General features: G+C 40.7%; 1 protein-coding gene across 1 annotated transcript in view; it reads right to left on the reverse strand.

Annotated features, from left to right (window-relative positions):
- The window catches only part of fras1 (Fraser extracellular matrix complex subunit 1), a gene marked incomplete at its 5' end in the record, with an annotated part of 337,050 nt that overhangs the window by 112,202 nt on the left and 197,492 nt on the right, over positions 1-27,356 (reverse strand). The window contains 8 exons of the mRNA XM_083979904.1: positions 4,663-4,747; positions 11,504-11,780; positions 15,264-15,404; positions 16,227-16,367; positions 17,727-17,867; positions 20,479-20,625; positions 23,448-23,594; positions 26,653-26,808. Coding sequence (XP_083836030.1) covers positions 4,663-4,747; positions 11,504-11,780; positions 15,264-15,404; positions 16,227-16,367; positions 17,727-17,867; positions 20,479-20,625; positions 23,448-23,594; positions 26,653-26,808 — 1,235 coding nt within the window. The remainder of the gene's footprint in view (positions 1-4,662; positions 4,748-11,503; positions 11,781-15,263; positions 15,405-16,226; positions 16,368-17,726; positions 17,868-20,478; positions 20,626-23,447; positions 23,595-26,652; positions 26,809-27,356) is intronic.

Consider the following 27,356-nt stretch of genomic DNA (forward strand, 5'->3'; position numbering starts at 1 on the left):
AGGCAGCTCCACACTAATATGCTCTTTGTAGGTGAGAGATAACTTCAGGAGAAAACGCCATGAGCAGGTATCATCATCAGACTCTTGTTTTCTGGCTTTCTTTTTTAAACGAAGCAGCCAACTCCCGTCAGAAGAAGAGCTGCGAGCCGATCTGCAGCTCAGATCTTTCATTTCTGAGGCTAATGCAGCTTAAAGCGCCCGCTGGCCGGCGGGGGGATCTGATCTGTTGAACTATCTGTGAACTATTTACTCATTTATTTTTTATTTTCAGCTTTTTGTTATACAAGGAGGGACTGCTTTGGCCCAAATGGTCTTTTTTTTTTCTCTCCGCACCTTCCTGCTTAAAGGAATAGTTCACCAAAAAATGAAATTCAGTCATTAATGCTGATGAATAGTTGTTATTTATTCCTCAAAGTGCATCTGGAGACCCGGGAGGCCGGTTCGTAATCCAACTAAATCCTTATGAGAGTCAATAGGGCCCGACTCAAAAACGTCCATAAAACTACACAAAAACCTTGTAATATTCTTCCACACTGCATCCGCTGCAATCCAAGCTTCCTGAAGGGATATAGTCCAGAGTTTACTCGAAACGACGTCATTTAGGACATTTTTACAGCCTAAACAGTCCTGTATTAAATTTGCCTGGGGCGCGCACTCACGTGTATCGTGCCCGACACAAAAAGTCCATAAAATTGCACAGAAACCCTTGTCGTTTCGAGTAAACTCTGGACTATATCCCTCCAGGACACTTGGATTACAGTCGACGAGCAGTAGGAGGAATATCACAAGGTTTTTGTGTAGTTTTATGGACGTTTTGTGTAGGGCGCTATTGACTCTCATATAAGGATTTTGTTGGACTACGAACGGCCTCCCGGGTCTCCAGATGCACTTTGAGGAATAAAGAACTACTCCGGAGTATTCATCACCATGAAGGTGAGTCAATAATGGCTCAATATATTTCATTTTTTGGTTAACTATTCCTTTAACACTCAATCTGTTCAACAGTGCTTTTTGTATTTGAGGGCAGTTTATAAAGTGGTTTATAAAGTGGTTGACTTGTGTGCGACCATATTAACATCAGAGGTGTTTTTTCTCAGCCTGTGGTGCTGCACAAAAAGCTAAACGCACTCAAAAAAGGTGTAAAACACAGTATGAAAAGACGTGTAATTACAAACAACAAAAAAAAGGAGAAAAGGTGAATTTTGTGTGAATCTTTTCCTCGCAGCGACGGTGTAAAAACAGCGACAACGTTACATCAGCGCTTGTTGACGCTCTTTGATGTGGAATAAATCGGGACTCTGGGGCTCGGTGTTTTTCTTTGTGACACGTTTGTACCTGTGTTGTTCCTCGCAGTGATGAAGTCACTCAAACCTAACTCGATGTTTGTTTTCACTAATGTCTCTGAAAGTGAACTGATGTGGAGGAGGAGGAGGAGGAGGGGGGGAAATGAAATGACTGAGCAACAGACAAGATCCTCCACTCAACTTCAAGAGAGAAGACATGTAGGAGTTTCCTGGTTTACCATCTTTATAATTTAAGTATCATTTAATTTAGCTTAGAGAAGGGTTTTTGTAATGGTTAAAAGAAATGTAATTTGTTGATAGTAGATGGTAAGAGATGGTTAAGAAACAATATGCCCCAAAATGAGTCAGTTTCCTGTCTCTGTGGGTTTTGCCCCTTTAGGAGACCAGCAGCGGCAGCAGGTCTCGAGTCTATTGACTCCAATGGGAGAACGTTATGGTCGATTCTTTCGCCCTATAGTCACCAGATTAAATATTGGACTTATTTTTCACAAGCTGCATCTCTTCTGAACTAAAAAAAAACATTTTTTTTGTAGCTAATGCTAAATAGCCTATGACTGTTAACTGTGTAAATATCTAGCTAATGTTAACAGAAGAAAATAAAAATAGCTAACTTTCCTCTACGGACAACTTCTATAAATCCACATGTTCACAACACAGGTGGGGATCTTAATCTATGACCTCTCTTACTGTGCGTTCATAAGCTTCCAAAGAGGCAAAATCGCAATGAATGACTTCTGGTGTTTTTGAAGCTTTGGATGCTTTTGGTGTGAATGCACAGTAAGAGCTTTTGCAGACCTGCTAATGGGGCTAGCCTATTTGTTAGCTTTGCTCACAGCATTTACTGCTGTTTACTTGGCAGTCTAGAAGAAACATTGCAGTTAAAAACATCACATCACATGAGCTTCCCTCACAAATGCTAAACAAGGAGCCTCACTGACTCCTATCTATGACTTTGAAGAGGCTATTTGTAGTTTTCTCTGGAATAATATGCCGACTAGCTACTGAACTAGCTAGCTAGCTAACTTAAGAAACACTAGACATGATAGAGATGAGAGCTAATAAACAGCAAACAAAAACTGATGGGTTTTAATGAGACCAACACATTTGAAGAGGTGGCAAAAGTTAACAATGTGGTGTGATGTGATTCTTTTTGTTACAAAGTAAAAAAATTAAAAATAAAAAAAGGAAAAGAAATTAGGCAGCTATAGCTAATGCTAATCTTGCACTAGCAGGGGAGCAGTCAACCAGCTTTCAGCGTAAACGCAAGTGTTTCATCAGTGTGTCATGTTTACATCCAGCTGTCAGCGTGAACACAAACACCGAGGTTGTGTGTCGTGTCGTGCATAATTAACAATCAAGTTTTTCCCCACAAGCTGCTTAACTGCTAATATCAGCTAATCAAGCTATATTGACGGTGTGATTGAGCAGTTGTCCTAAAAACTAAAGCTCTGCAGTCAATCACCACCTGTGAGCTAAAGTGTCTACAGCACTGATTTACCCAAACACAACAGTCTGAGTAAAGACTGAATGAGGATTTGGAGTGAGTTGTTTACTTTAAATTGCACTAATTTAAGGTTTTCTTTTTAGGAGCCACTAAGGATCAAGTTTTTACTCAGTTTGTTATTTACACTAATGGACTTAACGATGCAAAGCTGCCTCTTAAGTAGGAATTTAGTTTTCAAAGTCTGTGCTTGTGGCGTCACATTCGGGTGATTCTGTTTGTTCTAATAAAAGACAAATGTGACATTTTCCGCTCAGGTAATTACATCATTATTTGGATTTGTTGGGACACGCTTTCGGTTCTCAACCATCTGTCACTTTATACAGTCTCTTCGGCTCTACGTCGTCCGTCTGTTTATCTCCGTGTCGCACAGGCCCAGAGTCACACAGCTGTCACACTAACCCATCAGCAAAAGTGGCGCTATACCTAATCCCTCGTCGCTCCTCATTATTTTACATATTCGTGCCAAAAAGCAGAGGTCGTCAAACATTTACAGCTCCGTCTGTGGGGACTGGGTCAATAACTTTTCATGCCACCTGTTGAGCAGCATGGCAGGCATATGCAAGATAAGTAGATGGTGTATAGCCTATTGTTACCCTGAAATTTAGCTTCTGTATATGATGTTATCAATGCAAAAACTCACACAACAACAACAACTAGGACGATATGTGTATGTGTGTATGTGTGTGTCTGAGCAAAGAACTTTCTGAGGTGTAAAAAATAAATAAAAAACAGCCAGAGTAAGATTTTGTAGGACAGTCAAAGAGGCCATGGGCAAACATTCAGAGTGATTTCGACCCACTTAGGAAACAGAACAAATTATAGAGCACAGAAAAAAAGATATCCTAAAAATGAGTTTCTTTAATTTGTTTATAGAAGATGAGAAACTCTGAGGAGAAAGACAAACATTGTGCCCTCACCACCAGGCTAAAAAAGTGTGAGGATGTGTGTGTCAGATACTGAAACTTTAATGCGATGTCTTCACTCCTCAGTGTTTGTTGTCATAGCATCGTGCATGTGTAGCCTACAGTTGTGCAGCACAGAGAAAAAGGGAAGCTTTTCACACATATGACACACAAGAACACAACAAGTATCGACCTTGAACCAAGACAGTCACAACTCAGTATGAAAAGAAATGTGTCACGGCTGACTCATCTCTCCTATAGCATGTAGTTATCTCCACGTGTGGCATAGAGAGCCTGAGTGGAAGCGGAAGTAACATCGCTATGGGATCTCAGTTCGGAAAAAATCTCCATGTAAGTGAACGGGAGTCAAAATTTTATTTCGTGATCCGATTGAATTGTGCCATGAGAAAAAAATATGACCTCTACCTGTTTAAAACATCACGTTTCATGCCGAGAAATAAGGAGTTTATCGTAAAATGGCAATGGAAGAATTGAAAACCACTCTACGGACTACAGATCTAGTGTCCCACAAAAAATACGTCACCAACTGACACGGGAAAGGGCGCCATGTGGTGTGTGACGTCACCTACTGTACACCACCTGTAGTCTTTCTAGTTACGGATTTTTCGGAATTTTATTTTACAATAGTTTTACAACAAACTGTTGATTTCTCTTCATGAAACGTGATGTTTTAAACAGGTAGAGGTCATATTTTTTTCTCATGGCACAATTCAATCGGATCACGAAATAAAACTTTGACTCCCGTTCACTTACATGGAGACTTTTTCCAAATTGAGGTCCCATGGCGACGTTACTTCCTGCTTCCGCTTAGGCTCTGTCTTTCTCTCTCTCTCTCTCTCTCTCTCTCTCTATATATATATATATACAGTATATATATAATAAAATAAAGGAAGGAGAACTGTAGAGTGTGTGTTTTAATTTTGTTCCATACCTGAAGTGACACAGCTTGGACTTGGACCGTCGCTGGTTGAGAAAACAGCTGTGGATCAGCGGCTCGCAGGGTGAACTCTCCAGTCCTGAAAGAAGGAAAGAAAGAAAGAAAGAAAGAAAGAAAGAAAGAAAGAAAGAAAGAAAGAAAGAAAGAAAGAAAGAAAGTTAAAGTTGTGTTTCTCTCTTACTTTCCTCATCTCCACTTTGAATGAATGAACATAAACCTTCAGGTTGCCCTGCAGGTTTCTGGGAAAACGAGTCCTGTGAGGCCGACGTAGCGTGTAGTCATTACACCTAATCACCTCAGTGCCGTCGAGGCCTAACCCTGCACACACACACACACACACACACACACACCATCACCACCAATATCTCGTCTCACTACGCTGCCTCAGCATCATCATCAAAGACAAGCCTTATTACCCACAATCCCCCCTGGGCGGGCGCTGGAGCCGGGACATGGCCGCCTGCAGCCGAGGACTATAATACGTCACATGACTGAGCAGCAGGTTAAGTGGGTTTTAGTGACGCCTGGGAGGAAACTACGGCTACGACCACGAGCTCCAGCAGCAACCTTGACCTTTGAACACCAAAATCTGACCAAGTGAATGTTTGTGCCAAGTTCTGCCATTATAAAATATCTGCATCTGTGTTCCCTGTTGCTTGTGATGACTAAAGGTGAATGAGTGTTCAGACTCAGGGCCGGATTTAGCAATTTGGGGGCCCAAGGCGAAGGTATGCATGGGGGGCCCCCCCTCATCCAGTCTTTAAAGGGATAGTTCAAGATTTATTATTATTTATTATTATTATTTTCTTTTTTGATTTCTCACGCTATGAGATAATAACACAACGTTATGAGACACAGTTGTTTTAAAGGTAAATACATGCAAAACCGCTGATGTATGTTGCCTTTTCATCAAGCAGTCTCTGTATTTACCTCTAAAACAACTCTGTCTCGTAACGTTACATTATTATCTCATAGCGTGGTGAATGTGCAGGTCACAACTTGTCCACCAGAGCGTTTTGGAGTTGTTGGATTGTGTATTTGATGAGTTTGATGAGGGAAACCAAGAAATCCCATTAGCCCTCCGTAGCGTAGCTCTGAGCAGCTCACGGCTCTGCTCCGCCGTTCTAAAAATAGCTTGCACCGACAATTAAAGGTAACGAACCTACTGCTATGACTATAGGGATTATGGCAATGGGCGAATTTGCCAAAATGTTGAACTATCCCTTTAAAAGAGAACAAAAAAAAATTGGTGGCCAGGCTGCTAAAGCTAATCTACTCTAAGTAAGTAAAGGTTGGAGCCTGCATGCATACACTTCTTGTCTGTCACAGCCCATCCTGTATAGATGTCTGAGTGACAGGATGAATGCACGAGTTCCCACACAGCAACACAAAGGCTGAATGAAATGGTTTCATTCTGAAAACGATGCACATCACATGTTACGACCTTCACAGTCACCAGATCTTCACCCATCTGAACTCCAGAGCTGGAGGAGGAGGAGGAGGAGGAGAGGTGATACTGACCTTGTGTCAGTCTAACACCTCACTGAGACACTTAATTAGTTAATTTGCACATCCACTTGTTGCCCACCTGTGTATGTATGTATCTCACAGCCAAGGGCCCGTTTACACCTCTCTGTATCCACTGATATGACTTGTATTTTAATTTACACTTATCCACATGTGTCTCCGTTGATGAGATCCAGCTCCTCAGATCCAGATGGAGGTGTAATAATGAGCCTCCAGCTGCTCTGTGACTCACATTAACACCAGAAGACGACGAACAACAACAACAACACTAGACTTAGGCTACTGTACTTTGACATGTGACGGCTCCGCTGCCTCGGTCTGGACCGATGGGTCCAATAGTCTCTATCATCGATATCCTCTCACTGGAGCAGGTCTGAGTCTCTGCAGCTGTTTCTCTCTCTCTTCTCTTCTTTTCAACAATAATAAAACTCTCTCTTTAAAAAAAAAAAAAAAAAAGTACAATTTCTGGCAACTAAAGTGTAATTTGTCATGGGTTTTACAGCATTTGTTATGGTTGGAATAATTACAGCGCATTAAAGATGTATTGGACGGCTTATTAAAATCACATAAGGGATGTATTTCTGGGGAAAGAATGTCATAGTACTTCTAAATCTCATTTTATGCGCATGTTATAAATGTGACAAGTATATTTGTTGTATACATAATGGATGAGAGATGGATTTTTTTTTTTTTCAAATACAGCCTTGAGACAAAAAGTGGGGAAAAAAAGCATTCGATCATTGTGTATAAATACATTTCCTATGGTGCACACACACATACAGTCTGTGGCTTGACGTCTGTCGTGTTTCTACTCCGGGAAAACTTTAAATGTTCATCCCACTTCACGTCTATAATGGCAGAGAGAAAACCTCGGCCAAGGACAAACAATCCTACTCATATTTCAGACTAAACTGTACAATCCTATAGATGTAAACACACCTTAAATATGCCTGCCTGCTTTTCTTTATATCACGATATAAACAGAGAATTGTTATTTCTTCTTTTTTTTTTTTCTCTGAAAGCGTGGAAGAATGTATATATACGGTGGCCCTGAGGAGCTCGACACACTGCTGCAACTTCAGAAAACACGTGGAAACACAGAAAACGTTTTCATCAGTTTGACGACTCATGATGCGCCGCAGATGCGAGAGTCAAAGGGAAGTGTTTCCAGTGGGAACGCAAAAAAAAACAGGTGAAGCTGAAGCTCACGTTCAATGCTTTGCGACGTCTTTAAAGTTAAAAACACTGAAAAACAAGGGCACACAGGAAGGATGCACTTGTACGGATGCTTTTATAAAAACACATAAGACTGTATGGAAGTGCGTCTCTTGCGGCACAAGACGTTTTCTGAATCTCATTATGTGATATATAGACTTTAACTACAGAATCAGCTCAGAAAGGAGAGACGTTTGCATATCCAGTTAAAAGTTCTTTGTAGCTGCTTTAAATATTTGCTAAAACCACAGAGATAGAGACTGGACGCTGTCAAGCTGGGAGAAATGGCGGATACACGCTTACTGTAGCAGCGAAGAAAAGGAAATGTACGGTAATAATGTAATAGATTTTCACCTCATGATGTAATAATGCCGCATTTTGTAATAAAATTCTTTAATGCAATATGTAATAAACTTTGTTGCATTTTGTAATAAGTTGTTACATAATGCACCAAATCATTACATTTTCTCGATAAAAAAGTGCAACACCCACATTTTGTAATAACTGATACAATATGTAACAACTTATTACAAAATTCAACAACATTTATTACATATTGCGTTAAAGAATGAATTTTATTACAAAATGTGGCGTTATTATATCATAAGGTGAAAATGTATTACATATACATACTAGAGTAGAAACCCATACTATAGGTGATGATGAAGCAGGATTTCTTTTGCATAAAAGTCTATTTTTTTTTTTTTTAGGAAAATCCTACAGATTCTACCTTTAACACTGCAAAAAGTCAATATCTTTCCAAGAATATTTGTCTTATTTCTTGTCAAAATGTCTCATTTCTAGTCAAAACTAATCTCTTTCCACTAAAAACAAGACTCATCACCTACAATTTACTTGTTTTTAGATCATTTTCACTTGTTTCAAACAAATTTTCACTTGAAATAAGTAGAATAATCTATTTTATGCATGAAAAACTTGCTCCACTATCAGATTTTTCTACTTATTTCAAGTGAAAAAAAGTGTCTTAAAAACAAGCTACTTTTTATGTGATGAGTCTCATTTTAGGTATAATCAGATTTGTTTTGACTAGAAATAAGACAAATATTCTTGGAAAGATATTGAGTTTTTGCAGTGAACACGTTCTTCCCCATGCAGCTCAGCTCCTCGGGACTTTTTGTGTAATCCTGCTGATGAATAAATAAACACGACCTCCTTGACTCTCATTGGAGTCAAACCTGACACACACACACACCACGTAATTTGAAAAATATGGCTGTAATACGCAGATTTAATCTTTACATTTGAACTGTCTCCATTAATCTAATAACGGCTCCACACTTGGCAGTCGACTCCGTTTCTGCTGATTCGCTGGGCGAGCTGCCACCAGCTGAGTCAGGACGGACTTGACGTTTTTGAACATGACACATCGTGATTGGCTGAACGGATGCCAACAACGTCCACAAGCTTTGTCACGGTGGAAAATGCCACAGCAGAGAGCAGCAGCTGTAGTGAGGGAGGAGAAATATAAAAAAAACTGGCTCCTCTTTCCTCCTCTGGGTACTCAGACTGGGGTCAAACACGGGGGAAAATGCAGAATATGCAAATCTGGGCTGCATTAAGTTAAAAAATGTGTAAATGTAATGCATCTCCAATCTATGTGGAGGTTAATGGAAATGAACTTTTCCAGCCAGGAAGCAGCATTAAATCAAACAGGCGGCGGCTGCAGACAATAACAGGAGCTAGGAAAAAATAAAAAAAATTGAAATGTCAGGACAGTCGTGGGTGAAGAGGACGGAGACAAAGTGTTCGATGTCAACTTTAATAAAGGTAAATATTAAAAGAGAAGCAGCAGGTGTCAAAACTTTAATGCCAGATGCATTTAAAGCGTTGGAGGTATAAACCGGAGGAGTGTGAGAAAATACAGCCGTGTTAGACAGGTGATGAATTAAAGGGAAGATGTGGAGGAAATGCGAAGCGGTAAATGACCTCAACTGTCAACAGGTTTTCAATTAAAAACTCTAAAGAAGCCCCGAGGTGTCGTGTTTATCCGACGTCGAGTGTGACAGATGTTTACAGAGTCTCCGTCAACCAGGGTCAGATCTGTTCAGAGGAGACAGCTGTCACGGCTTCACCTCCAGCACCTCCATACGTTTCATTTATGGTGGAAAATTAGCAAATAGAAATTCAGTTTCACACCACAACTCCTCTCTTTATGTTTTCCTCAGTTAATGACATTTAAATGCGGATATCGTTAAAGGTCTGATATTATATAAACCGAGATGTCCATATTTTGTTTTTTTTAAATGATAAAGCAGCTCTACAGTAGGTTATCTATTAATACTGTGAAAGCATCAGAGAGAAAGAAACACAGCCTGTAATCAGAAACCAGAGAGCCTTTAAAAAAAAAAAAAAACAGCCGTTAGGACTTCCTGTGACTTTGTGATGTCACAACAAAGCAGTCACCAAGCCCCGCCCACCTGGATTCAGCTTCCAAACTCACATGATTTGCTTCCTTTTTGTTTCTTTGCTCTCTTTTTTAACAATTTCTGCCTGAAATGACACATTAAAAAACTAATTGCAACTGAAAGCAAAGTATATCCATGGATTTGAATGCGGAATATTGATTACATTTTTTTGCTTACTTTCCTGAAGCTGAAGGGACGTATAAATACATCGTAGGGAGGTAAGACTGGTCTTATTTGAAAGAGAAGAACATCCTCATGTGTTTTTATGTTTAATATATGATATAAAGTTACAGCAAATGCTTTTCAAACTCCCTTCTATTGTTGCAGTCGCTCATGCTCGAGGCGCTATAATAGTAAATATTACACAAAAACGTTTTAATTCTTGAAACCAGACAAAACTTTTGGTGCAATATTCAATCCCAGCTGTTTAGACACACTCTACAGTAGGTCCTCCTGTAGCAGAATCAGAAATAAAATCATTGTTGTTTCATTTTGTCTTTGCAAAGTTAAAGGGATAGTTCAACATTTTGGCAAATTGGCCCATTGCCATAATCCCTATAGTCATAGCAGTAGGTTCGTTACCTTTATTTGTCGGTGTAAGCTATTTTTAGAACGGAGGAGCGGAGCGGCAGGCTGTTCAGAGCTACACTATGGAGGCTAATGGAATTTCTTGGTTTCCCTCATCAAACTCATCAAATACAAAATCCCAAAACTCCAAAACGCTTTCGTGGACAAGTTGTGAGCTGCACAATCACCACGCTATGAGATAATAATAGAACGTTACGAGACAGAGTTGTTTTAGAGGTAAATTCATGCAAAACCGCTGATGCGCGTTGCGTTCAGGGACAGTTTTTCAGCAAGCAGACTCTGTATTTACCTCGAAAACGGCTCCGTTTCGTAACGTTCCATTATTATCTCATAGCGTGGTGATTGTGCAGGTCACAACTTGTCCACGAAAGCGTTTTGGAGTTTTGGGATTTTGTATTTGATGAGTTTGATGAGGGAAACCAAGAAATTCCATTAGCCTCCATAGTGTAGCTCTGAACAGCCTGCCGCTCCGCTCCTCCGTTCTAAAAATAGCTTGCACCGACAAATAAAGGTAACGAACCTACTGCTATGACTATAGCGATTATGGCAATGGGCCAATTTGCCAAAATGTTGAACTATCCCTTTAAAAGCGTTGACTTTGTGTTTCAGTGGAGATCAGGAGGTTTGAGAATGAGGGCTGGCTGATGAGGGCGTGTTGATTCATTCAGACAGTGAGGACAGACACGGCTTTGTAACTCACTCACAGTGTCAGCCACAATCAGACAAACACTCCCACAAGCTGCATCACAACACCAATCATCCTCTGGTGTTCATTACTGCAGCAGCAGCAGATGATGATAGAGTCGACTGCTGTTCTGAGCTGTTTACCTTTATTTCTACTGGATTTCTATTTGCATCTAATTCTGCTTTAATTTGTGACCTCCTGCCTCTCCCAGACTCACAGCCTCCTGCTGCACCAGAAACACCATGAGGCCGTTTATCTGCTGCTCCTCTTCTCTGTGCCTGTCAGATAACGTGTGTCTCCTTGTATCTCTGAGGTGTCAGATGTTTAAACATCTGGATGTGTCATAATAAACCAAACCAAACCAAACACCACACCCGGCCACCCACTCACTCACCTGGCTTTGTCCTTCTGGTGTCTGAAACGGACGCGGCCGGTTCTCAGCTCCTCCAGGGTGAAGGTGGCGTCCGCGGTCAGCTCTTCCCCGTCCTTCCCTCCTCCTCCGAACAGGAGCAGCCGCCCGTTGCTCGGCGACTGGACGAGCTGCAGGACGAGCCGCTCGGACGGGCTGTCGGCGTCCTTCACCTGGAGCAGGGCCGGAGGCAGCGGGGCCAAACCTCCGAGGGGAACCTGAAGGGAACCGTTGACGTGGAGGACGGGCGGGTGGGTGTTCACTGAGAGGAGGAGGAGGAGGAGGGAGGAAGGAGAAAAAATGAAATTAATCATCTTTGGTTCTGTTATCAAAAGATTCATGTGTGCAGTAACACTTTACTTGAAAACGTGTTTATAAGATTGACATAATACTGTCATAACCATGACTCGACACCTGTCATAAATGTCAATTAATACTTATGACAGCTGCAAACAGTTAGGTACTCACCAGCCATGCTGGAGACTGTGTAATGACATAGATTCAGATCACACACACATCTTTTGGAAATGCACAAATGTACAGCCCTTCTGGGGGAATGTTCACTCAGTTCTCTGCAATGTGCTGGGATATGTGATTCCTAAGTCTTGTCTTGTTCTGTACCTCGGACATTTGGATGGATCGGTGCATATAGGAGACCAATATCTGATTAAGATTCTTTTGATGGCTGGGAAGAAGGCCATTACTAAAAACTGGCTCAAGACTGACCCCCCTAGTAACAAACAATGGATGTCAATTATAGACGATATACTAACGATGGAACATCTCACATAGCCTACAAGTTGAAAGTGAAAGAACACTTATTTGCTAAAAGATGGGGGAAATGGTTATTATAAGGAGAGACTTGATTTTATATAAATGTATACAGGCTCTGTTCTTGGTGATTGTATTTTTTGTGTGTTTGTTTGTTTGTTTGTTTTTTGTTCTCCATAATCCAGAGGGGACTGTATTGCAATGTATTGTTAACATTGATAACAAAAACAAATAAATGAAAATTGTTTTAAAAAAATACTTATGACAGTTGTCGTTAAGTGTCATTCGGTGAGTTATGTCACTTTTGATGCAAAGTTAACATTGTCCTTGTTATGACAGCTTGACATAAAGACAACATAACCTGTCATAGCAGATCTAATTTTAAAATTATGTCAAGCTGTCATAACAAGGACATCTCAAACAATGTTAACTTTACATCAAAAGTGACATAACTCACCGAAAGACACTTAACAACAGCTGTCATAAGTATTCATTGATGTTTAAGACAGATGTCAAGTCATGGTTATGTCAGTTTTATGAACACATATTCAAGTAAAGTGTTACAGATATAAGTGCATGGATTCGTTCTTCACTCTTTCCTGTCCTATCTCGTTTTTGTCATGCACTTAAAAAAAAATAGAGAAATAAAGAAATATAAAACATTTTGGGACTCAATGTCCTATTATTTCCATTACAGCCGACGTGATTACAATAAAACATTTAAATGCATTAAGTGAAGAAGTCTACTGGAAAAACAACAACTCCTCCTCACAGGTCTCATAATTAGACTGTTATTATAATAATAATAATATATATAAAAAAACACTTTCCAAACAAACACAGTGTAGGAAAACACTAATTAATACATTTTCATGCTTTTCTACAGCTTTAAATGTATCTAATTAGAATTACAGCTGTAAGTGTGTGTCGGGGACTAGAAGAGTTATGTGTATGTATGTGTGTGTGTGTTGGCTGCTGAAATACCAGCGAGGCATCCCGGTCTTGGCGTGGCATTTTAGAAGTTGACTTTAATTGGAAGTGACTTTGTGGAGGAACTTTTTAAAGATCAGCTCTTTTGAGAGGCCACGTTGTAATCTCATTATCTCTCCCCCCCTAATGATGCCAATGGGCACTCCCAAATCGGAAACTTCCGGCTATATAATTAAACTCACAAATGAGAATAAAGTGTATGATTTAAAGCACCAGTTTCTCTACTTTTTTTTTTTTTTTTTTTTTTTTCTTGACTGTCAAAAAAAAAAAGAAAAAAGAAAGAAGCAATTTCTTTCCAGGCTATTTCCCTTGATTAACTTGTGTATTAGTGGAAGTCTGGAAGAGACCGGGAAAAGAAAAAAAAAAAGTTCATTATTTCACAAGAAGAAAGCGTTTATATCACAAAGGCCGGCAGATAATAATATATTTCTCTATTTGAATTATGCTTTGTCACGTTTCATGAATCATCTCCCGACCACAGAGGCCGCGGGGCGTCTCCGCCCGCCAACCGCCCGCCCGCTGCAGGTGGACGGACGCCGTTTGAACACGAAGGCACAAAGTAAAAAGTACAAGGCCTCTGCAGACAGACAGAGGCTTTTTCTTTCCCATGTTATTCAGGAAAACCAATTATTATATTACTGACAGGAAGCTGCTAATGTCAGACATTTAACGCTGGCAGTCTCTTCTCTGAATTTGTAACAGCTGAAAAAAAAAAAAAAAAAAGTAAAAGAAAAAGAAAGAAAATTCCTGCTGGAAGTGAAGTGGAGCCAGAAAAGCAGAATTACACATTTCCTCCTGTCACTCCATTATTGGCCTTCAGTAATTACTGTATATTTGTAAGTCTTTTTTACAAACGCACCTGCACAGGCTTGTTTTTGATGTTGGCTTTTGAACCTGGCTCATTTTTTATTATTACAGTAAATGAAAGACCGTTGAGTCATGAATGTTGAGTGTGAACCTGCAGCAATGAACCCTCACAGAGTTATCATCACTAACACAGCAGCTCCACAGTGTTTTAAACCTCAGGAGAGAAACATTACGAATTAATATTAAGACACATTGTTCATGCAGACGGCTCCACTGTGAATCAGTGTCAGATTTTTTAAAAACTCTCCGCTCGTAAAAACACACTTTAACGCCTCCGTGAACCAGGTGGGTTTGTTTTTTTGTTTTTGTCCTGACGCCTTGAGGTCATTTCCATCGATTCGTCTCTGAGCTCATTTGCACAGAATAAAAAACTAAAAATAAAAACCCTCTTCATTGTGCTGCTTGCAGTTTTTTTCATATAAACTAATATGTATTCATACAATTGAAGCACATTAATCTGTAAACACTCCTACGCACACTGAGCCACAGAACAGGAACTTCTGCTTTCAAAATAAAAAAAGTCAAAAGGTTACTAATTATTTATCCAACAGAAACTTTTTTAAAGATTTCTACCATTATTATTCCAGCTGAAGTTTCTTTTTGAGACCAGACAGTGTTGAAAATCATCATCAAAAAAAAAGAGAGAACAGACAAAAATGTCAGAATATTGACTCGATAAAATATTGATCAAAGGCTGAAAACTCTCCTGACCCTCAGTGGGTTTTTTACTTTATTGCATAAATGTTTCTATCTGTGGTTTCTCTGTAATCTGGGTGGGCACAATATCTTGGGAAAAGGAAAAAGTTGGGAACAGTTCCGGGATTCACATAAAGGCCGACAATTGACGCAATTAAGACAGTTAACATGCTTCCTTTTCATAAAATGATGTAACACGTTATAATCATTATTTTTATATGTACACTCCCTTCTTTATCGGCCACTTAGTTTAGGTTTCCTGCCATCTGTATCCATGTTGATTAATGTATTCTTGTATCATTTTGTACCTTGCACCAAGACTGTGGAAAACAATACAAATTTGAAATAAAATGAAAATAATAAAAAATAATTCATTGCATAAAACAGGCCGATGTGATGTGATGTGATGGTATGTGATTACCGTGGCAGATCCTGGTCTTCTGGTCTGCGTAGTACCCGTGCCCGCAGTCGGGGGCGCAGTACCCCTCTATGAGGTAGGTTCGGTCGCGACAAGCCCGGCAGAGTCCGACCCCGTCGCACAGCACGCAGTCAGAGGAGCAGGCTGAGGAAGATCAATAAGTCAGAGCGCTGGGAGTTAATGTGTTGAAAGCTGAGACCTTCATTTTTGTATAAATGACATTATAAGACTCTAAACTTTAAAGGGATAGTTCAACATTTTGGCAAATTGGCCCATTGCCATAATCCCTATAGTCTTAGCAGTAGGTTCGTTACCTTTAATTGTCGGTGCAAGCTATTTTTAGAACGGTGGAGCAGAGCCGTGAGCTGCTCAGAGCTACACTACGGAGGCTAATGGGATTTCTTGGTTTCCCTCATCAAACTAATCAAATACACAATCCAACAACTCCAAAACGCTCTGGTGGACAAGTTGTGACCTGCACATTCACCACGCTATGAGATAATAACACAAAGTTACCAGACAGAGTTGTTTTAGAGGGAAATTCATGCAAAACTGCTGAAGTATGTTGCCTTCAGGGACAGTTTTTCATCAAGCAGTCTCTGTATTTCCCTCTAAAACAACTCTGTCTGGTAACGTTGTGTTATTATCTCATAGCGTGGTGAATGTGCAGGTCACAACTTGTCCACCAGAGCGTTTTGGAGTTGTTGTATTGTGTATTTGATGAGTTTGATGAGGGAAACCAAGAAATCCCATGAGCCTCTGTAGCGTAGCTCTGAGCAGCTCGCCGCTCTGCTCCACCGTTCTAAACAAAGCTTGCACCGACAATTAAAGGTAACGAACCTACTGCTATGACTATAGGGATTATGGCAATGGGCCAATTTGCCAAAATGTTGAACTATCCCTTTAATCTTACAGTTTAGAGTTAAACCGATATATTATTATTATTATTAATGCGTGAACTCTTACGTTTGCAGACTTGCGAGGAGGCGTCCAGGAAGGAGTTCCTGCCACATTCGAGCACGCACTGACCCTGCAGCGAGGCGTACGGGGGCTGGCAGCGCTCGCACTGTCCAGGACCCTGACAGTCCACACAGTGCTCATCGCAGCCTGGCAGAGACACACACACACACACACACACACAGAGTTAGAGCATTTAACACAGGGATAAAGCCAAAGTGGCATCGGAGCGATAAGAGGCGGCGGCCGCTCCAGTTTTCTGTGTATTCTATTTACATTTAAATGACGGAGAGTCTGCATTTACTGTAGAAGACGGGTTTGCATGTGTTGAACGTGTTGCAATTGTTTTATAATGACTGCGTTCGTACGCAATGGCTCATACAAGATTAAACCGGAGCTATAAATCACTTTAAGGGTCACTCACATTAAGAACTAGACCACAACCACAGGCCAGGGTTCATACTGTTCTGTAGCTGTATGTGTGTAAAGACTATGTGTGCTCTTTTTCATGCACTGATCAATTTTGAGATTTTGGGCTATTTTTCTTCCTTAACATGTATTCTTTCAGAAAAGCCAAAACAAATGGTAGAAAATCCACATTAAGGTGGTTATTTTACTTCATTTTGTCTCTTTTGTTGGTAGATTTCTCCTACATTCACCAAAAGTTAGTCTGACCCATGTCATGTCAGGTATCATTGTAAAGCTCTCTCTCTCCTGAACAGTGATGTAGGCTCCATTCATTATCATTCCCTCCGTATCCACAACCAATCGTAAAAGTACGATTTACATTGACAATCTATGAAATTTTACAGTACAAGTCTTAAAAGGCCGTTTTCTCAAAATGAGTTTTTCCTCAGACTCTGAGCCAGAAATCTCCACTTCAGCAGCACTTACTGTACATACAACAAACCTTCCAGTTTTATCCCTTTCTATATTCTGAAGGTTTTTATAGAGGGGATTGTTGATATATCATTCACAGCCTGATTTATACAACATTTTATTCCTAAAAACATGGCAAAATTGAATTTTTAAGGGCTGGTGACAGTATTTTCTCATAAACAAAGTGATAAAAAGAGATATCCAAAATCCTCCTCTGTAAAAACTTCTGACTCTAATATGTCAACAAAATAAAACAAGAATTTTGAAAGTAGCTTTATCCATTGTTCAGATTTCGGTCCTGGAAATGTATGCAAATTAGCGCGTATTTCATTAGATGTCACCTCATTTACATATCTAAACATAAAATTTGACAAAACTTGTAATACAGAAAAATATTTGTCTTAATGTGAGTGATAAACTTGGTAAGTTTCATGATGATATCTGCCATTTTAATTTTTTTACCCTATTCACCTGCAGTGTCTCCCCTTGATAAGGACAAATACATGCATCTGCAGCTGCACGGGATGTACTGTACTGTAGGTGAGCTTATCTTTAGCTCTGTTTTTTTTGTGTGTGTGTGTGTGTGTGTGTGTGTGTGTGTGTTTTGTGTGTGTGTTGGGACTGACTGACCGAGGCATCTGTCTCCGTCCCGGTAGGAGCCGGCGGAGCACCCCTGGGTGCAGAGTCCGTCCTGCAGCACGTAGCCCTCCATGCACTGCAGGCAGTCGGTCCTCAGGGGACCTTTACAGGCGTTGCAGCTCCAGTCGCACTCTGAATGGGAGGGAGGGATGAAGAGGAGGAGGAGGAGGAGGAGGAATGTGTGTGTGTGTGTGTGTGTGTGTGTGTGGGGACATTGGGATTAGAAGTGAGGGGATTTTGAAGGCAAGAGCAAAAGGTGGGAGCAGAACAGACAGAGAGAGAGAGAGAGGGAGAGATTAATAAACTCTTTTTCAGCAGGGGATTTATTTTAAACCCATTTGTCCCTTTCTCTCTTTTCACCTGCACATCTGCTCTGTTTGTGTTCCATTAATATTGGCAAAGAAAATTGAACACAATTAGGACGAATAAAACTCTGCAGCAATTACATACACGTTGTTATTACACAGAGCATGCATTTATAATGGTAAACGCATAACTCTGTGATGCTCGTTCTACGAAAAGAACAAAACAACACATTTTGATGAGGTTAGTAGAAGATAAGTGAGCGAACAAATGCAGACCGGTCGCAGTTCATATAAAAACAGAGCAGATTTATAACCATTAATTGTGAGGAGCATGAACATCTGCATGGTTTATTGACTGAGAACCACAAATATCATCAGTTTTCGATTGAGATATTTTACTGTATAATAAAGAAGTTGATTGATCCACATGCGGTTATTATAATACAACCAATGACACCTTTGTTTGATCCGTAAAACGATTAATTGTGGTTTTAAAGAACCAAAAAACCATCTCAGTGCAGTTTTCCAGCTTCTCTCTGCAGCTCTGGTAACAACAGGTCGCTGTCAGCCAATCATAAGAGAGGAGACTCTGAGCCTCTCCTCTGATTGGCTGACTGTTTTCTGACGTATCTAACAATAAATAATGTAGATTTCAGAATAAAACACTCAGAAAAACCAAATCCTGTTGTTGCAAGCTGTTGGATGGTGTTGTCCAGGTGGTGAGGGGGCGGGGCTTAGTGTGACTGCTTTGTTGTGACATCACAAAGTCACAGGAAGTCCTGACGGCTGGTTTTAAAGGCTCAGTTCCTGAGATTAAAACCATCTAGGTGCAGTTTTCCCAACTTCTCTCTGGAGCTCTGGTAACAACAGGTCGGTGTCAGCCAATCAGAAGACAGGAGACTGTGAGCCTCTCCTCTGATTGGCCGACTGTTTTCTGACTTATCTAACAATAAATAATGTAGATTTCAGAATAAAACACTCAGAGAAACCAGATATTGCAAATTGTTGGATGGTGGGTCCAGGTGGTGAGGGGGCGGGGCTTTGTTGTGACATCACAAAGTCACAGGAAGTCCTGACGGCTGGTTTAAAAGGCTCAGTTTCTGAGATTAAACCCATCTCAGTGTATAGTTTTCCCAACTTCTCTCAGGAGCCAATCAGAGAAGAGGGTGATCCGATGAATATATATAGCGGATAAAACTACATGGAAAGTATCTTAAATCTATGTAGTCGGGAGCAGATCAGTGTGAAGGTGGTGGAGGTTTCCACAGGGTTCTTACTGAGGATCCAGAGGGAGCTCAGAGGTAAACCAGGGGTTGCTCATTAGGAAAACATCACAGATAAACCAAAACGAATGTAGCTGGCTGAGGAAGAAATGCTGAGAGGTTGTTTTTTTTTTTTTTCTTTCGCTCTCTCTCTCTCTCTCTCTCTGAAAGGTCCCAGAGGTTTCCTCAAAGCCCTGTTACTGTAGTTTCCCTGAGAGCAGCAGCTGCTTTCCAACGCTCCGGGTTCATCCAGGGTTCAGTGGATCAGGAAGGTAACAGGCCGAGGAAGCCGGAGGAGGAGTAAAAACCACCTGTGGAGAGGCCAGTTGCTACGGTAGCTGCATGGCTGGCTGCCTCACGGGAAATCAAACAGTGCATCGAGCCGCTAGCTGTTAGCTCAGGTGCTAATCCTGTAACAGACCTGGGAAGTGCTCCTCTCCCCCCTCTGAGATGTGGAGAAGATCTCATTACACCGAACTAACTCGCTGATAAAGGGGAAAAGTCTGTGATGTGATGTGACGTTTTGGCTTTTACATTTAAACGGCTTCTCTGTGAATTAGGAGCGGATATCAGCGCTAACCCAGCGTGACAAACACACACAGCCGGGCGAAACCGCGGATAAATCCTGGACCTATAAACTCTCTTCTAGTCATTTTTCTCGGAGATAAGCACATAAGCGCATTTTTCCGCAGGTCTTATTTGTGAATTGGCAATAACACGGACTCAAGATTCAGCTGGTTAGTGGGTGAATAAATATATGAACACAGTTACAATATGCACAGTATATAGGAAGAAGGAGGGAAAGGGAGCAAAGACAGGTTATTCAGTCAGGACACGGATCCTCTGAGGCTCATTCATCAAAATCTCCGTGCACGCGAAGATGTAATAGTGAGTTAAAACGCCACGCACAATATTTAGGATTTGCATATTTGGTCCCACCAGTTTATTACATGATCGATGGAGGCCCATAAACTGGATGTAGCACTCTGCTGTACGCGCAATATGGATGGAGAGTAATAAATGAACGCCATAAAAGGAGGCACTACACATCCTCATTGTTAATCTAGTGGTGTGTGTGTGTGTGTGTGTGTGTGTGTGTGTGTGTGTGTGTGTGTGTGTGTGTGTGTGTGTGTGTGTGTGTGTGTGTGTGTGTGTGTGTGTGTGTATGTGTGTTACCTCTGCAGGCTCGGGTGGTGGTGTTGAGGTAGTACTGATGGGCGCAGCTGTCGTACTGACACTCTCCGAACAGCAGCACCTTGGCCGGGTCGAGGCAGGAAGTGCACACCCCCGCCATGTCGCAGGTCAGACACTGGCTGTCGCACGCTGTTGGCACGGAGACAAAGATGGCCGACAAACGAGGGTCAGGACAGGAGGAGGGAATCAGATACACGATCATCAGCACCTGATATCTTCCAAGTTCTGGCTGAGCGAGGCTTAATCTGGCTTTTATGTTATAGTCTCATAGTGATTTTATTCTATTTTACAGTTTTAAATTCTTCTATTTTATTACTTTTTTCTCTCTTATTGTTATCTTTCTTTGTGTGTTTTTCATATTTTGCCCTATATTTTTATCCTGCATTTTATTTTATTGAATTTTATTGTTGTTAAAAGTTGTTATTTTTTACTATTGTTATATTTTATTGTTGTTTTTAATCTTCGTGCATTAGTCTCCATGTCATCTATCTATCTATCTATCTATCTATCTATCTATCTATCTATCTATCTATCTATCTATCTATCTATCTATCTATCTATCTATCTATCTATCTATCTATCTATCTATCTATCTATCTATCTATCAATCAATCAATCTATCAATCTATCAATCTATCAATCTTTCTTGTTTCACCTCTTATACTGTATATATGTATATACTTTTTCAATCAAAATGTAAAGCACTTTGAACGGCATTTATTTGCTTTGAAAGGTGCTGTATAAATAAAATTTGATCGATTGAAATTTGAAGAACACTTTGATAATGTGATTTTGTTGATGTCTTCACACTGTTTTCAAAATGAGTAATCATTATTGTAGCTGCAAGAATCAATAGGAAATACAACAACAGGATATTTAATGAACATATTTAAAGCAGATATCAGCTGCACGGCCGTTTCGGCTAATGCTGCGTTCAAGGCAGGCTTTTGAAACCGTAAGTTACAGCTTCAAGTCACAACTACGACTTGGTAGCGTTCCAGGTAACCCGTAGCTCGTGTTTTTACCATCCTGTTGTCTGTGAAAGTTCCCTATAACGGCCACTCGTAACTTCCGACCCGTGAACTCGTACCAGATCGAACTGGTATGACTTCACAGGAAGGAAAAACACAAAGTACGAGTTTCCTTGAACGCACCATGAGTTAGCAGCCCCCGCCCTTGTCAGGCATCAATTGGTCCTCGTGCTACGTCACCACATTCACGCGCATCCCTTGGCTGCACACACAGCCCTTCATGCCGTTCTCTCTCCTCATTGGATAACACTTGTATCCCACAAGGAAAATTTTCTCCTCGGGTTACAGCAGAGCAGAGTGACGGAGAGACTCGTGTTTAGGCTGAAATACTTCATGTAAGTGATTGCTGACGGAAAATAGGACTATTTAGGACTTATATTAACAAAAACATTCCACTGATATCTGCTTTAAAAGGAGAAGGCATAAAACAAGTTATATTCGTAAATTCCTGTAAATGTTCTATTAGTAAATTCTGTCTGCAGCATTCAGTGAAGTGTTTCTGAACATTTTCCTGCTGCATTTATCTGAAGGAAAAAACACCAGCGCATCTATAACTCAATGACTCGGCCTTGGAGGAACTCGGCACCGTAGCAGGTCTTTTTTGGTTACAGAAGCTGCTGCGAAGGTTGAGTGAAATGAACTTTGAATACCAGGTGGCAGACTGTGTGTCGGGCTGAATGAATGTCTCACAATCATTGCTTTAGATGTTTTTCAAGGCAACATGAGGAGACTGAGCTTGCAGGAATTTCAGTCAGAAATACTATATATATACATACAAAATGTAAAAAAAAAAAAAACTATAGACCATCCATTTCTTTGTAGGTGGGGCAAACTTAGTGGAGTGTATTTTCTCCACTGTAGAAATGCAGAACTACAGTTTTTTATTTCTTATTTTGTCCACCTCATAATTAGCAATTTGCAACCTCTGACATGTCACTATAGTCTACTTGCCAGCCCATAGGGCCCCATTGTGAACCCGGAAATGTTGAGTACCCCAAAGTTTTATGTTAGAAATATATAGTATGGGTCCCCAGTATTCAGAAACTGCCGGATGCTAACTTATATATATTGGGCAATTAGCACAATTGACATAATTAGCATAAATTAATTATTATTTCAACAAAATTGACTTGGCTGATCTGGGCAATATTGGAGTGGTTTTAGGGGTTATTGATGATGCTGAATCCATTTCTGACATTTTTAAAATTCAAAATGGCTGTCTAAACCGGAAGTGACCAGATTTTAACCGCCAGTGGGCCGATTTTGATGGATTTCATCTGGTCACTTCCGGTTTAGACAGCCATTTTGAATTTCATATCAAAATATGCTAATTTATGCTAATTATGTCAATTGTGCTAATTGCCCAATATATATAAGTTAGCATCCGGCAGTTTCTGAATACTGGGGACCCATACTATATATTTCTAACATAAAACTTTGGGGTACTCAACATTTCCGGGTACTCATTGTTGGCAAGTAGACTACTAGTTTGTGCACAGTCACATCTCTGGGTATGTGCAATGAGCCGAGATGTATAATGTATAATTTCTGCATATATGCGTGAATGGCTGCTGCAGTATTTGAATGCTTTTCATTTCTATGTTTACAAGCACCTTACACGAGAAGTACTTTTGTTGTATATTTCTGTGATACAATGACAATAACATTCATTTATTTGATTAGGACAATGCACATTAATCAATATATCAGCGAGAAGCATCAATATAAATATGCCGGAGTTAGCACAGTTGCTAAATTTCATCCGTTGTCCTAAGGCAGGTATCATAAAAAAAAACATACAAACATTACACCATGACAATTCGATAAAACATGTAGAAATCTTACAAAAAAATAAGTCCCGCTTGCCACACATCAAAGTTAAAAGATACAGATAGAGTGTATTTACCCCCCTGCACTTACCCTGACAGACCCTGTGACCGTTGTCGTAGTAACCAACGGGACACCTGGGGGCACAGAGGCCGGACGGCAACAGGACGCTGCTGGCGGGACAGGAGGTGCAGAAGAGAGGCCCCGCCCCACTGCAGGCCTCGCATGACGCATGGCATCCTGGGAAAAAAAAAAAACATGACATAATGAAAATAGGATGAAGAAAGAAGTGATGTAAACATGATGCAACCGGGATTATAAACACTTGACACTTGAAAATAATGCAGAATTAAACATAAAAACACAATTAAATCCCAAAAGTTTGATGAAAGTTGATAAAATATTAAGTCCTTAAAGCAGAAGTAAGCGATCCGGTCGTTTTGGCTAATGCTGCGTTCCAGGCAGGCTTTTGAAACCGTAAGTTACAGCTTCAAGTCACAACTTACGACTTTGTAGCGTTCCAGGCAACCCACTCGTGTTTTTCCGACCTGTTTTACCGGTGAAAGTCACTATAACGGCCACTCGTAACTTCCGACCCGTGAACTCGCACCAGATTGAACTGGTACGACTTCACAGGTCGGAAAAACACGAGTTACGAGTTGCCTTGAACGCACCATAACGTCTTGTCAGCCGATGGAGTTAGCAGCCCCCGCCCTCGTCATGGATCTATTGGTCCTCGTCCCTACGTCACCACATTCAGGCGGATCCCTTGGCTGCACACACAGCCCTTCATGCCGTTCTCTCTCCTCATTGGATAACACTTGTAGGATACGATAAATGTTTTCTCCTCAGCTCAGAGCAGAGCAGAGTGACTGAGAGACCCGTGTTTCAGACCAAACACTCTATATAAGTGATTGCTGTCAGAAGATATAACTATTTAAGACTTATATTAACACAAAAATATCACTTACTTCTGCTTTAATAAAAAAAAATAAAAAAGAAGGATGTCTAAATTCAGATTTCAGCCACTTTCTCCAGTTTAAAGTTAAACATCCATATTGATGAGCCTGACTGATCTCTGTCAGGAGACTAATCACTCTCTGATTGCTCTGCTCCTCTTCCTCATCGTCTCCACGGCCGCAACCGTGAGAATTAAAGATGGAAACCAATAAATGTCTCTTCAAATGTGGCAGAACTTATCAGCACGAGGACAAAAGGAGTGGGATAATGACGGAGGAGATGATGATGATGATGATTAGGACGAAGACGAGGACAACAGTGAGGATAATGATGAAGATGAGAAATACAGAGAATTAAAGATGATGAGTGCTGAAAGGACAAAGAGGGCGGAGGGATGGTGATGATGATGATGATGATGATGATGATGATGAGAGGTTACAGATAAGAATGAGCAAGATGAAGATGATGGAAATGAGGCTGATGAAAGTTTTATATGATGAGGATGATGATAATGATGCTGCCGCTGAAGATGAAGATGATGAGGTTGATAATGATGAAGATTGTGATGATGATGATGAGACTGAAGATGGTAATAATGATAATGATGACGATGAAGATCAGGATGAGGGCGATGATGATGATGTTAATGACGTCAACACTGATGATGATGATGATGGACAGGATTTTGTTATTGACGATGAAGCCGATTATGATGGGAATGATAATCACCATGACGACGATGATAAGGACATTGATGATATCATTATTATGATAACAATGATAACAACGGAAAAAAAAAAAAGTATTTTAGTGTGTCCCAAATCGCACACTTCTGCACTTACACTTAATATTTTGAGTAAATAAGTGCGTTCACACTGAGCAGTAGCGCACACAAACGGCCAGAAAATTGCGTGTGGATCGCTTCCACCCTCAACAGCCGCTATCTTAGTGACATAGCGGAAGCACTTTTCAAATAGCGACGGTTGATTTGCAGCGACAGAGCTGATACCGGCGTTAAAACACTCAAATAATAATAATAATAATAACACAATAAATCACAACTTAATAGCTCGTTTTGATCGGCAAAAGGCGTTGTCAAGTGCCGGCGATAGGGCTCCAACAGCCGGTTGTAATCAGCCTTTAAAAAGTAGAAGAAGCAGCTGTGGAGTCATTTCCAGTAAGTGCGCAGCGGCAGTGTTTGATTGGAGACGGTACAACCCTGTCGAAATTTGCACACTGCACAACTAAGTGCACTTCATTATATTGTGCTGCAAAGAAGTGCAGGCTACACAGAGAAAGACACACTATTTGTTTGTTGCCTTCTCCTGCCCCTCACTTCTCCTCCACAGTCACAGTTTCTACATTTGTAAAAAAAAAAAAAAAAATCCTCCCAAATCCTAAAATCTCTTTCCTGCTCACAGTCGTCGTTGTTGTTGCTGCGACTGTTCTGAATCTGTGTGTGAATCGTAATTTACGACTGAGCTTCCAAACATCGACAGTGAGCTGGGAGGAGATGTGAGGATTTGATTGGATGTGTTGCTGCTGCTGCTGCTGCTGCTGCTGCTGCTGCTGCTGCTGCTGCTGCTGCTGCCGGGCAACGCTACCAAATCAGTTAGTGTATCTCACTCCAAGACGTTTTCTCTTAAGTCCTTCCTTCCACATCCTGTGACCATGTGCACTGTGTGAAATCGATTCCACGGCAACAATAAAATAAAAAAGACTCCACTCCTTGAAAATATCTCCCCCACGCACCGTCAGGCAACATGTTTATTTATACAGCAGAACGTCTCTTTTAACATTTCAGATAAGTGAAGGACAGGAGGGAGGAGACATGACCCTGATGAATAAAACATCACAGTCATGATGGGATTTTACATTCAGCAGCAGCGGCTGCTTGACCTCTTGACCTTGATGCACTGCAAAAACTCAAAATCTTACCAAGAATATATTTGTCTTATTTCTAGTCAAAATGTCATTTCTAGTCAAAACAAATCCCATTATACTCAAAATAAGACTCTTCACATTAAAAAGGAGCTTGTTTTTAGACACATTTTTCAAGCATATTTTCAAAATCTGATAGTGGAGCAATTTTTCTTTCTAATTACAAGCACAAAAAACTTATTTCAATTAAAAATGAGCTTTAGAAAAGTGAAAACTGTCTAACAACAAGTACATTTTAGGTGATGAGTCTTATTTTAAGTGGAAAGAGATTAGTTTTGACTAAAATTGAGACATTTTGACAAGAAATAAGACAAATATTCCTGGAAAGATTTTGAGTTTTTGCAGTGAGTGTATGCTGTTATATAAAAAAAAAGACAGGAGGAGCGACGGTCCTTACTCATGCAGACTCCGTGCCAGCCGTAGTGTCCCTGGGGACAGTGGGGGACGCAGTGGTCGCCGTGCAGCCAGGTCCTGGGCTGTTTGCACCACAGGCAGATGCTTCCGACGCCGGTCTGCAGGTCTGCTGTGCAGCGCTGGCAGTCTGAGCTACACTCTGCAGGAAAGGACACACACACAGAGAGGAAGAGAGGGTTATATTTCATATCATTAAACTGTACAAAGACGAACATCAAGCCAACATCAGTCGCGTTAGGTAACACCCTGCAACACTACACCACCACGCACTGTTTCTGATGTAAAGAGCTTTAAAGCTGCTTCAGTGTTTTTACTCTGTGACATAAACTTGAACCTTTTATTTAAGTATAAAGCAGCTCTAGGTTCTATATTAATACTGTGAAAGTATCAAAGAGAAATGCGCACAGCCTGTATTCAGAAACTGAGCCTTAAAACCAGCCGTCAGGACTTCCTGTCGCTTTGTGATGTCACAACAAAGAAGCCCCGCCCCCTCACCACCTGGACCCACCATCCAACAACTTTGCAAGATTTGGTTTCTCTGAGTGTTTTATTCTGAAATCTCAGTCAGTCAGCCAATCAGAAACAGAGACTCAGAGCCTCCTCTCTTCTGATTGGCTGACACCGACCTGTTGTTACTAGAGCTTTAGAGAGAAGTTGGAAGACTACACTGAGATGGTTTTTGGTTCT

The sequence above is a fragment of the Trachurus trachurus genome (assembly GCF_905171665.1).
Source record: "Trachurus trachurus genome assembly, chromosome: 9".
NCBI classification, from domain to species: domain Eukaryota; kingdom Metazoa; phylum Chordata; class Actinopteri; order Carangiformes; family Carangidae; genus Trachurus; species Trachurus trachurus.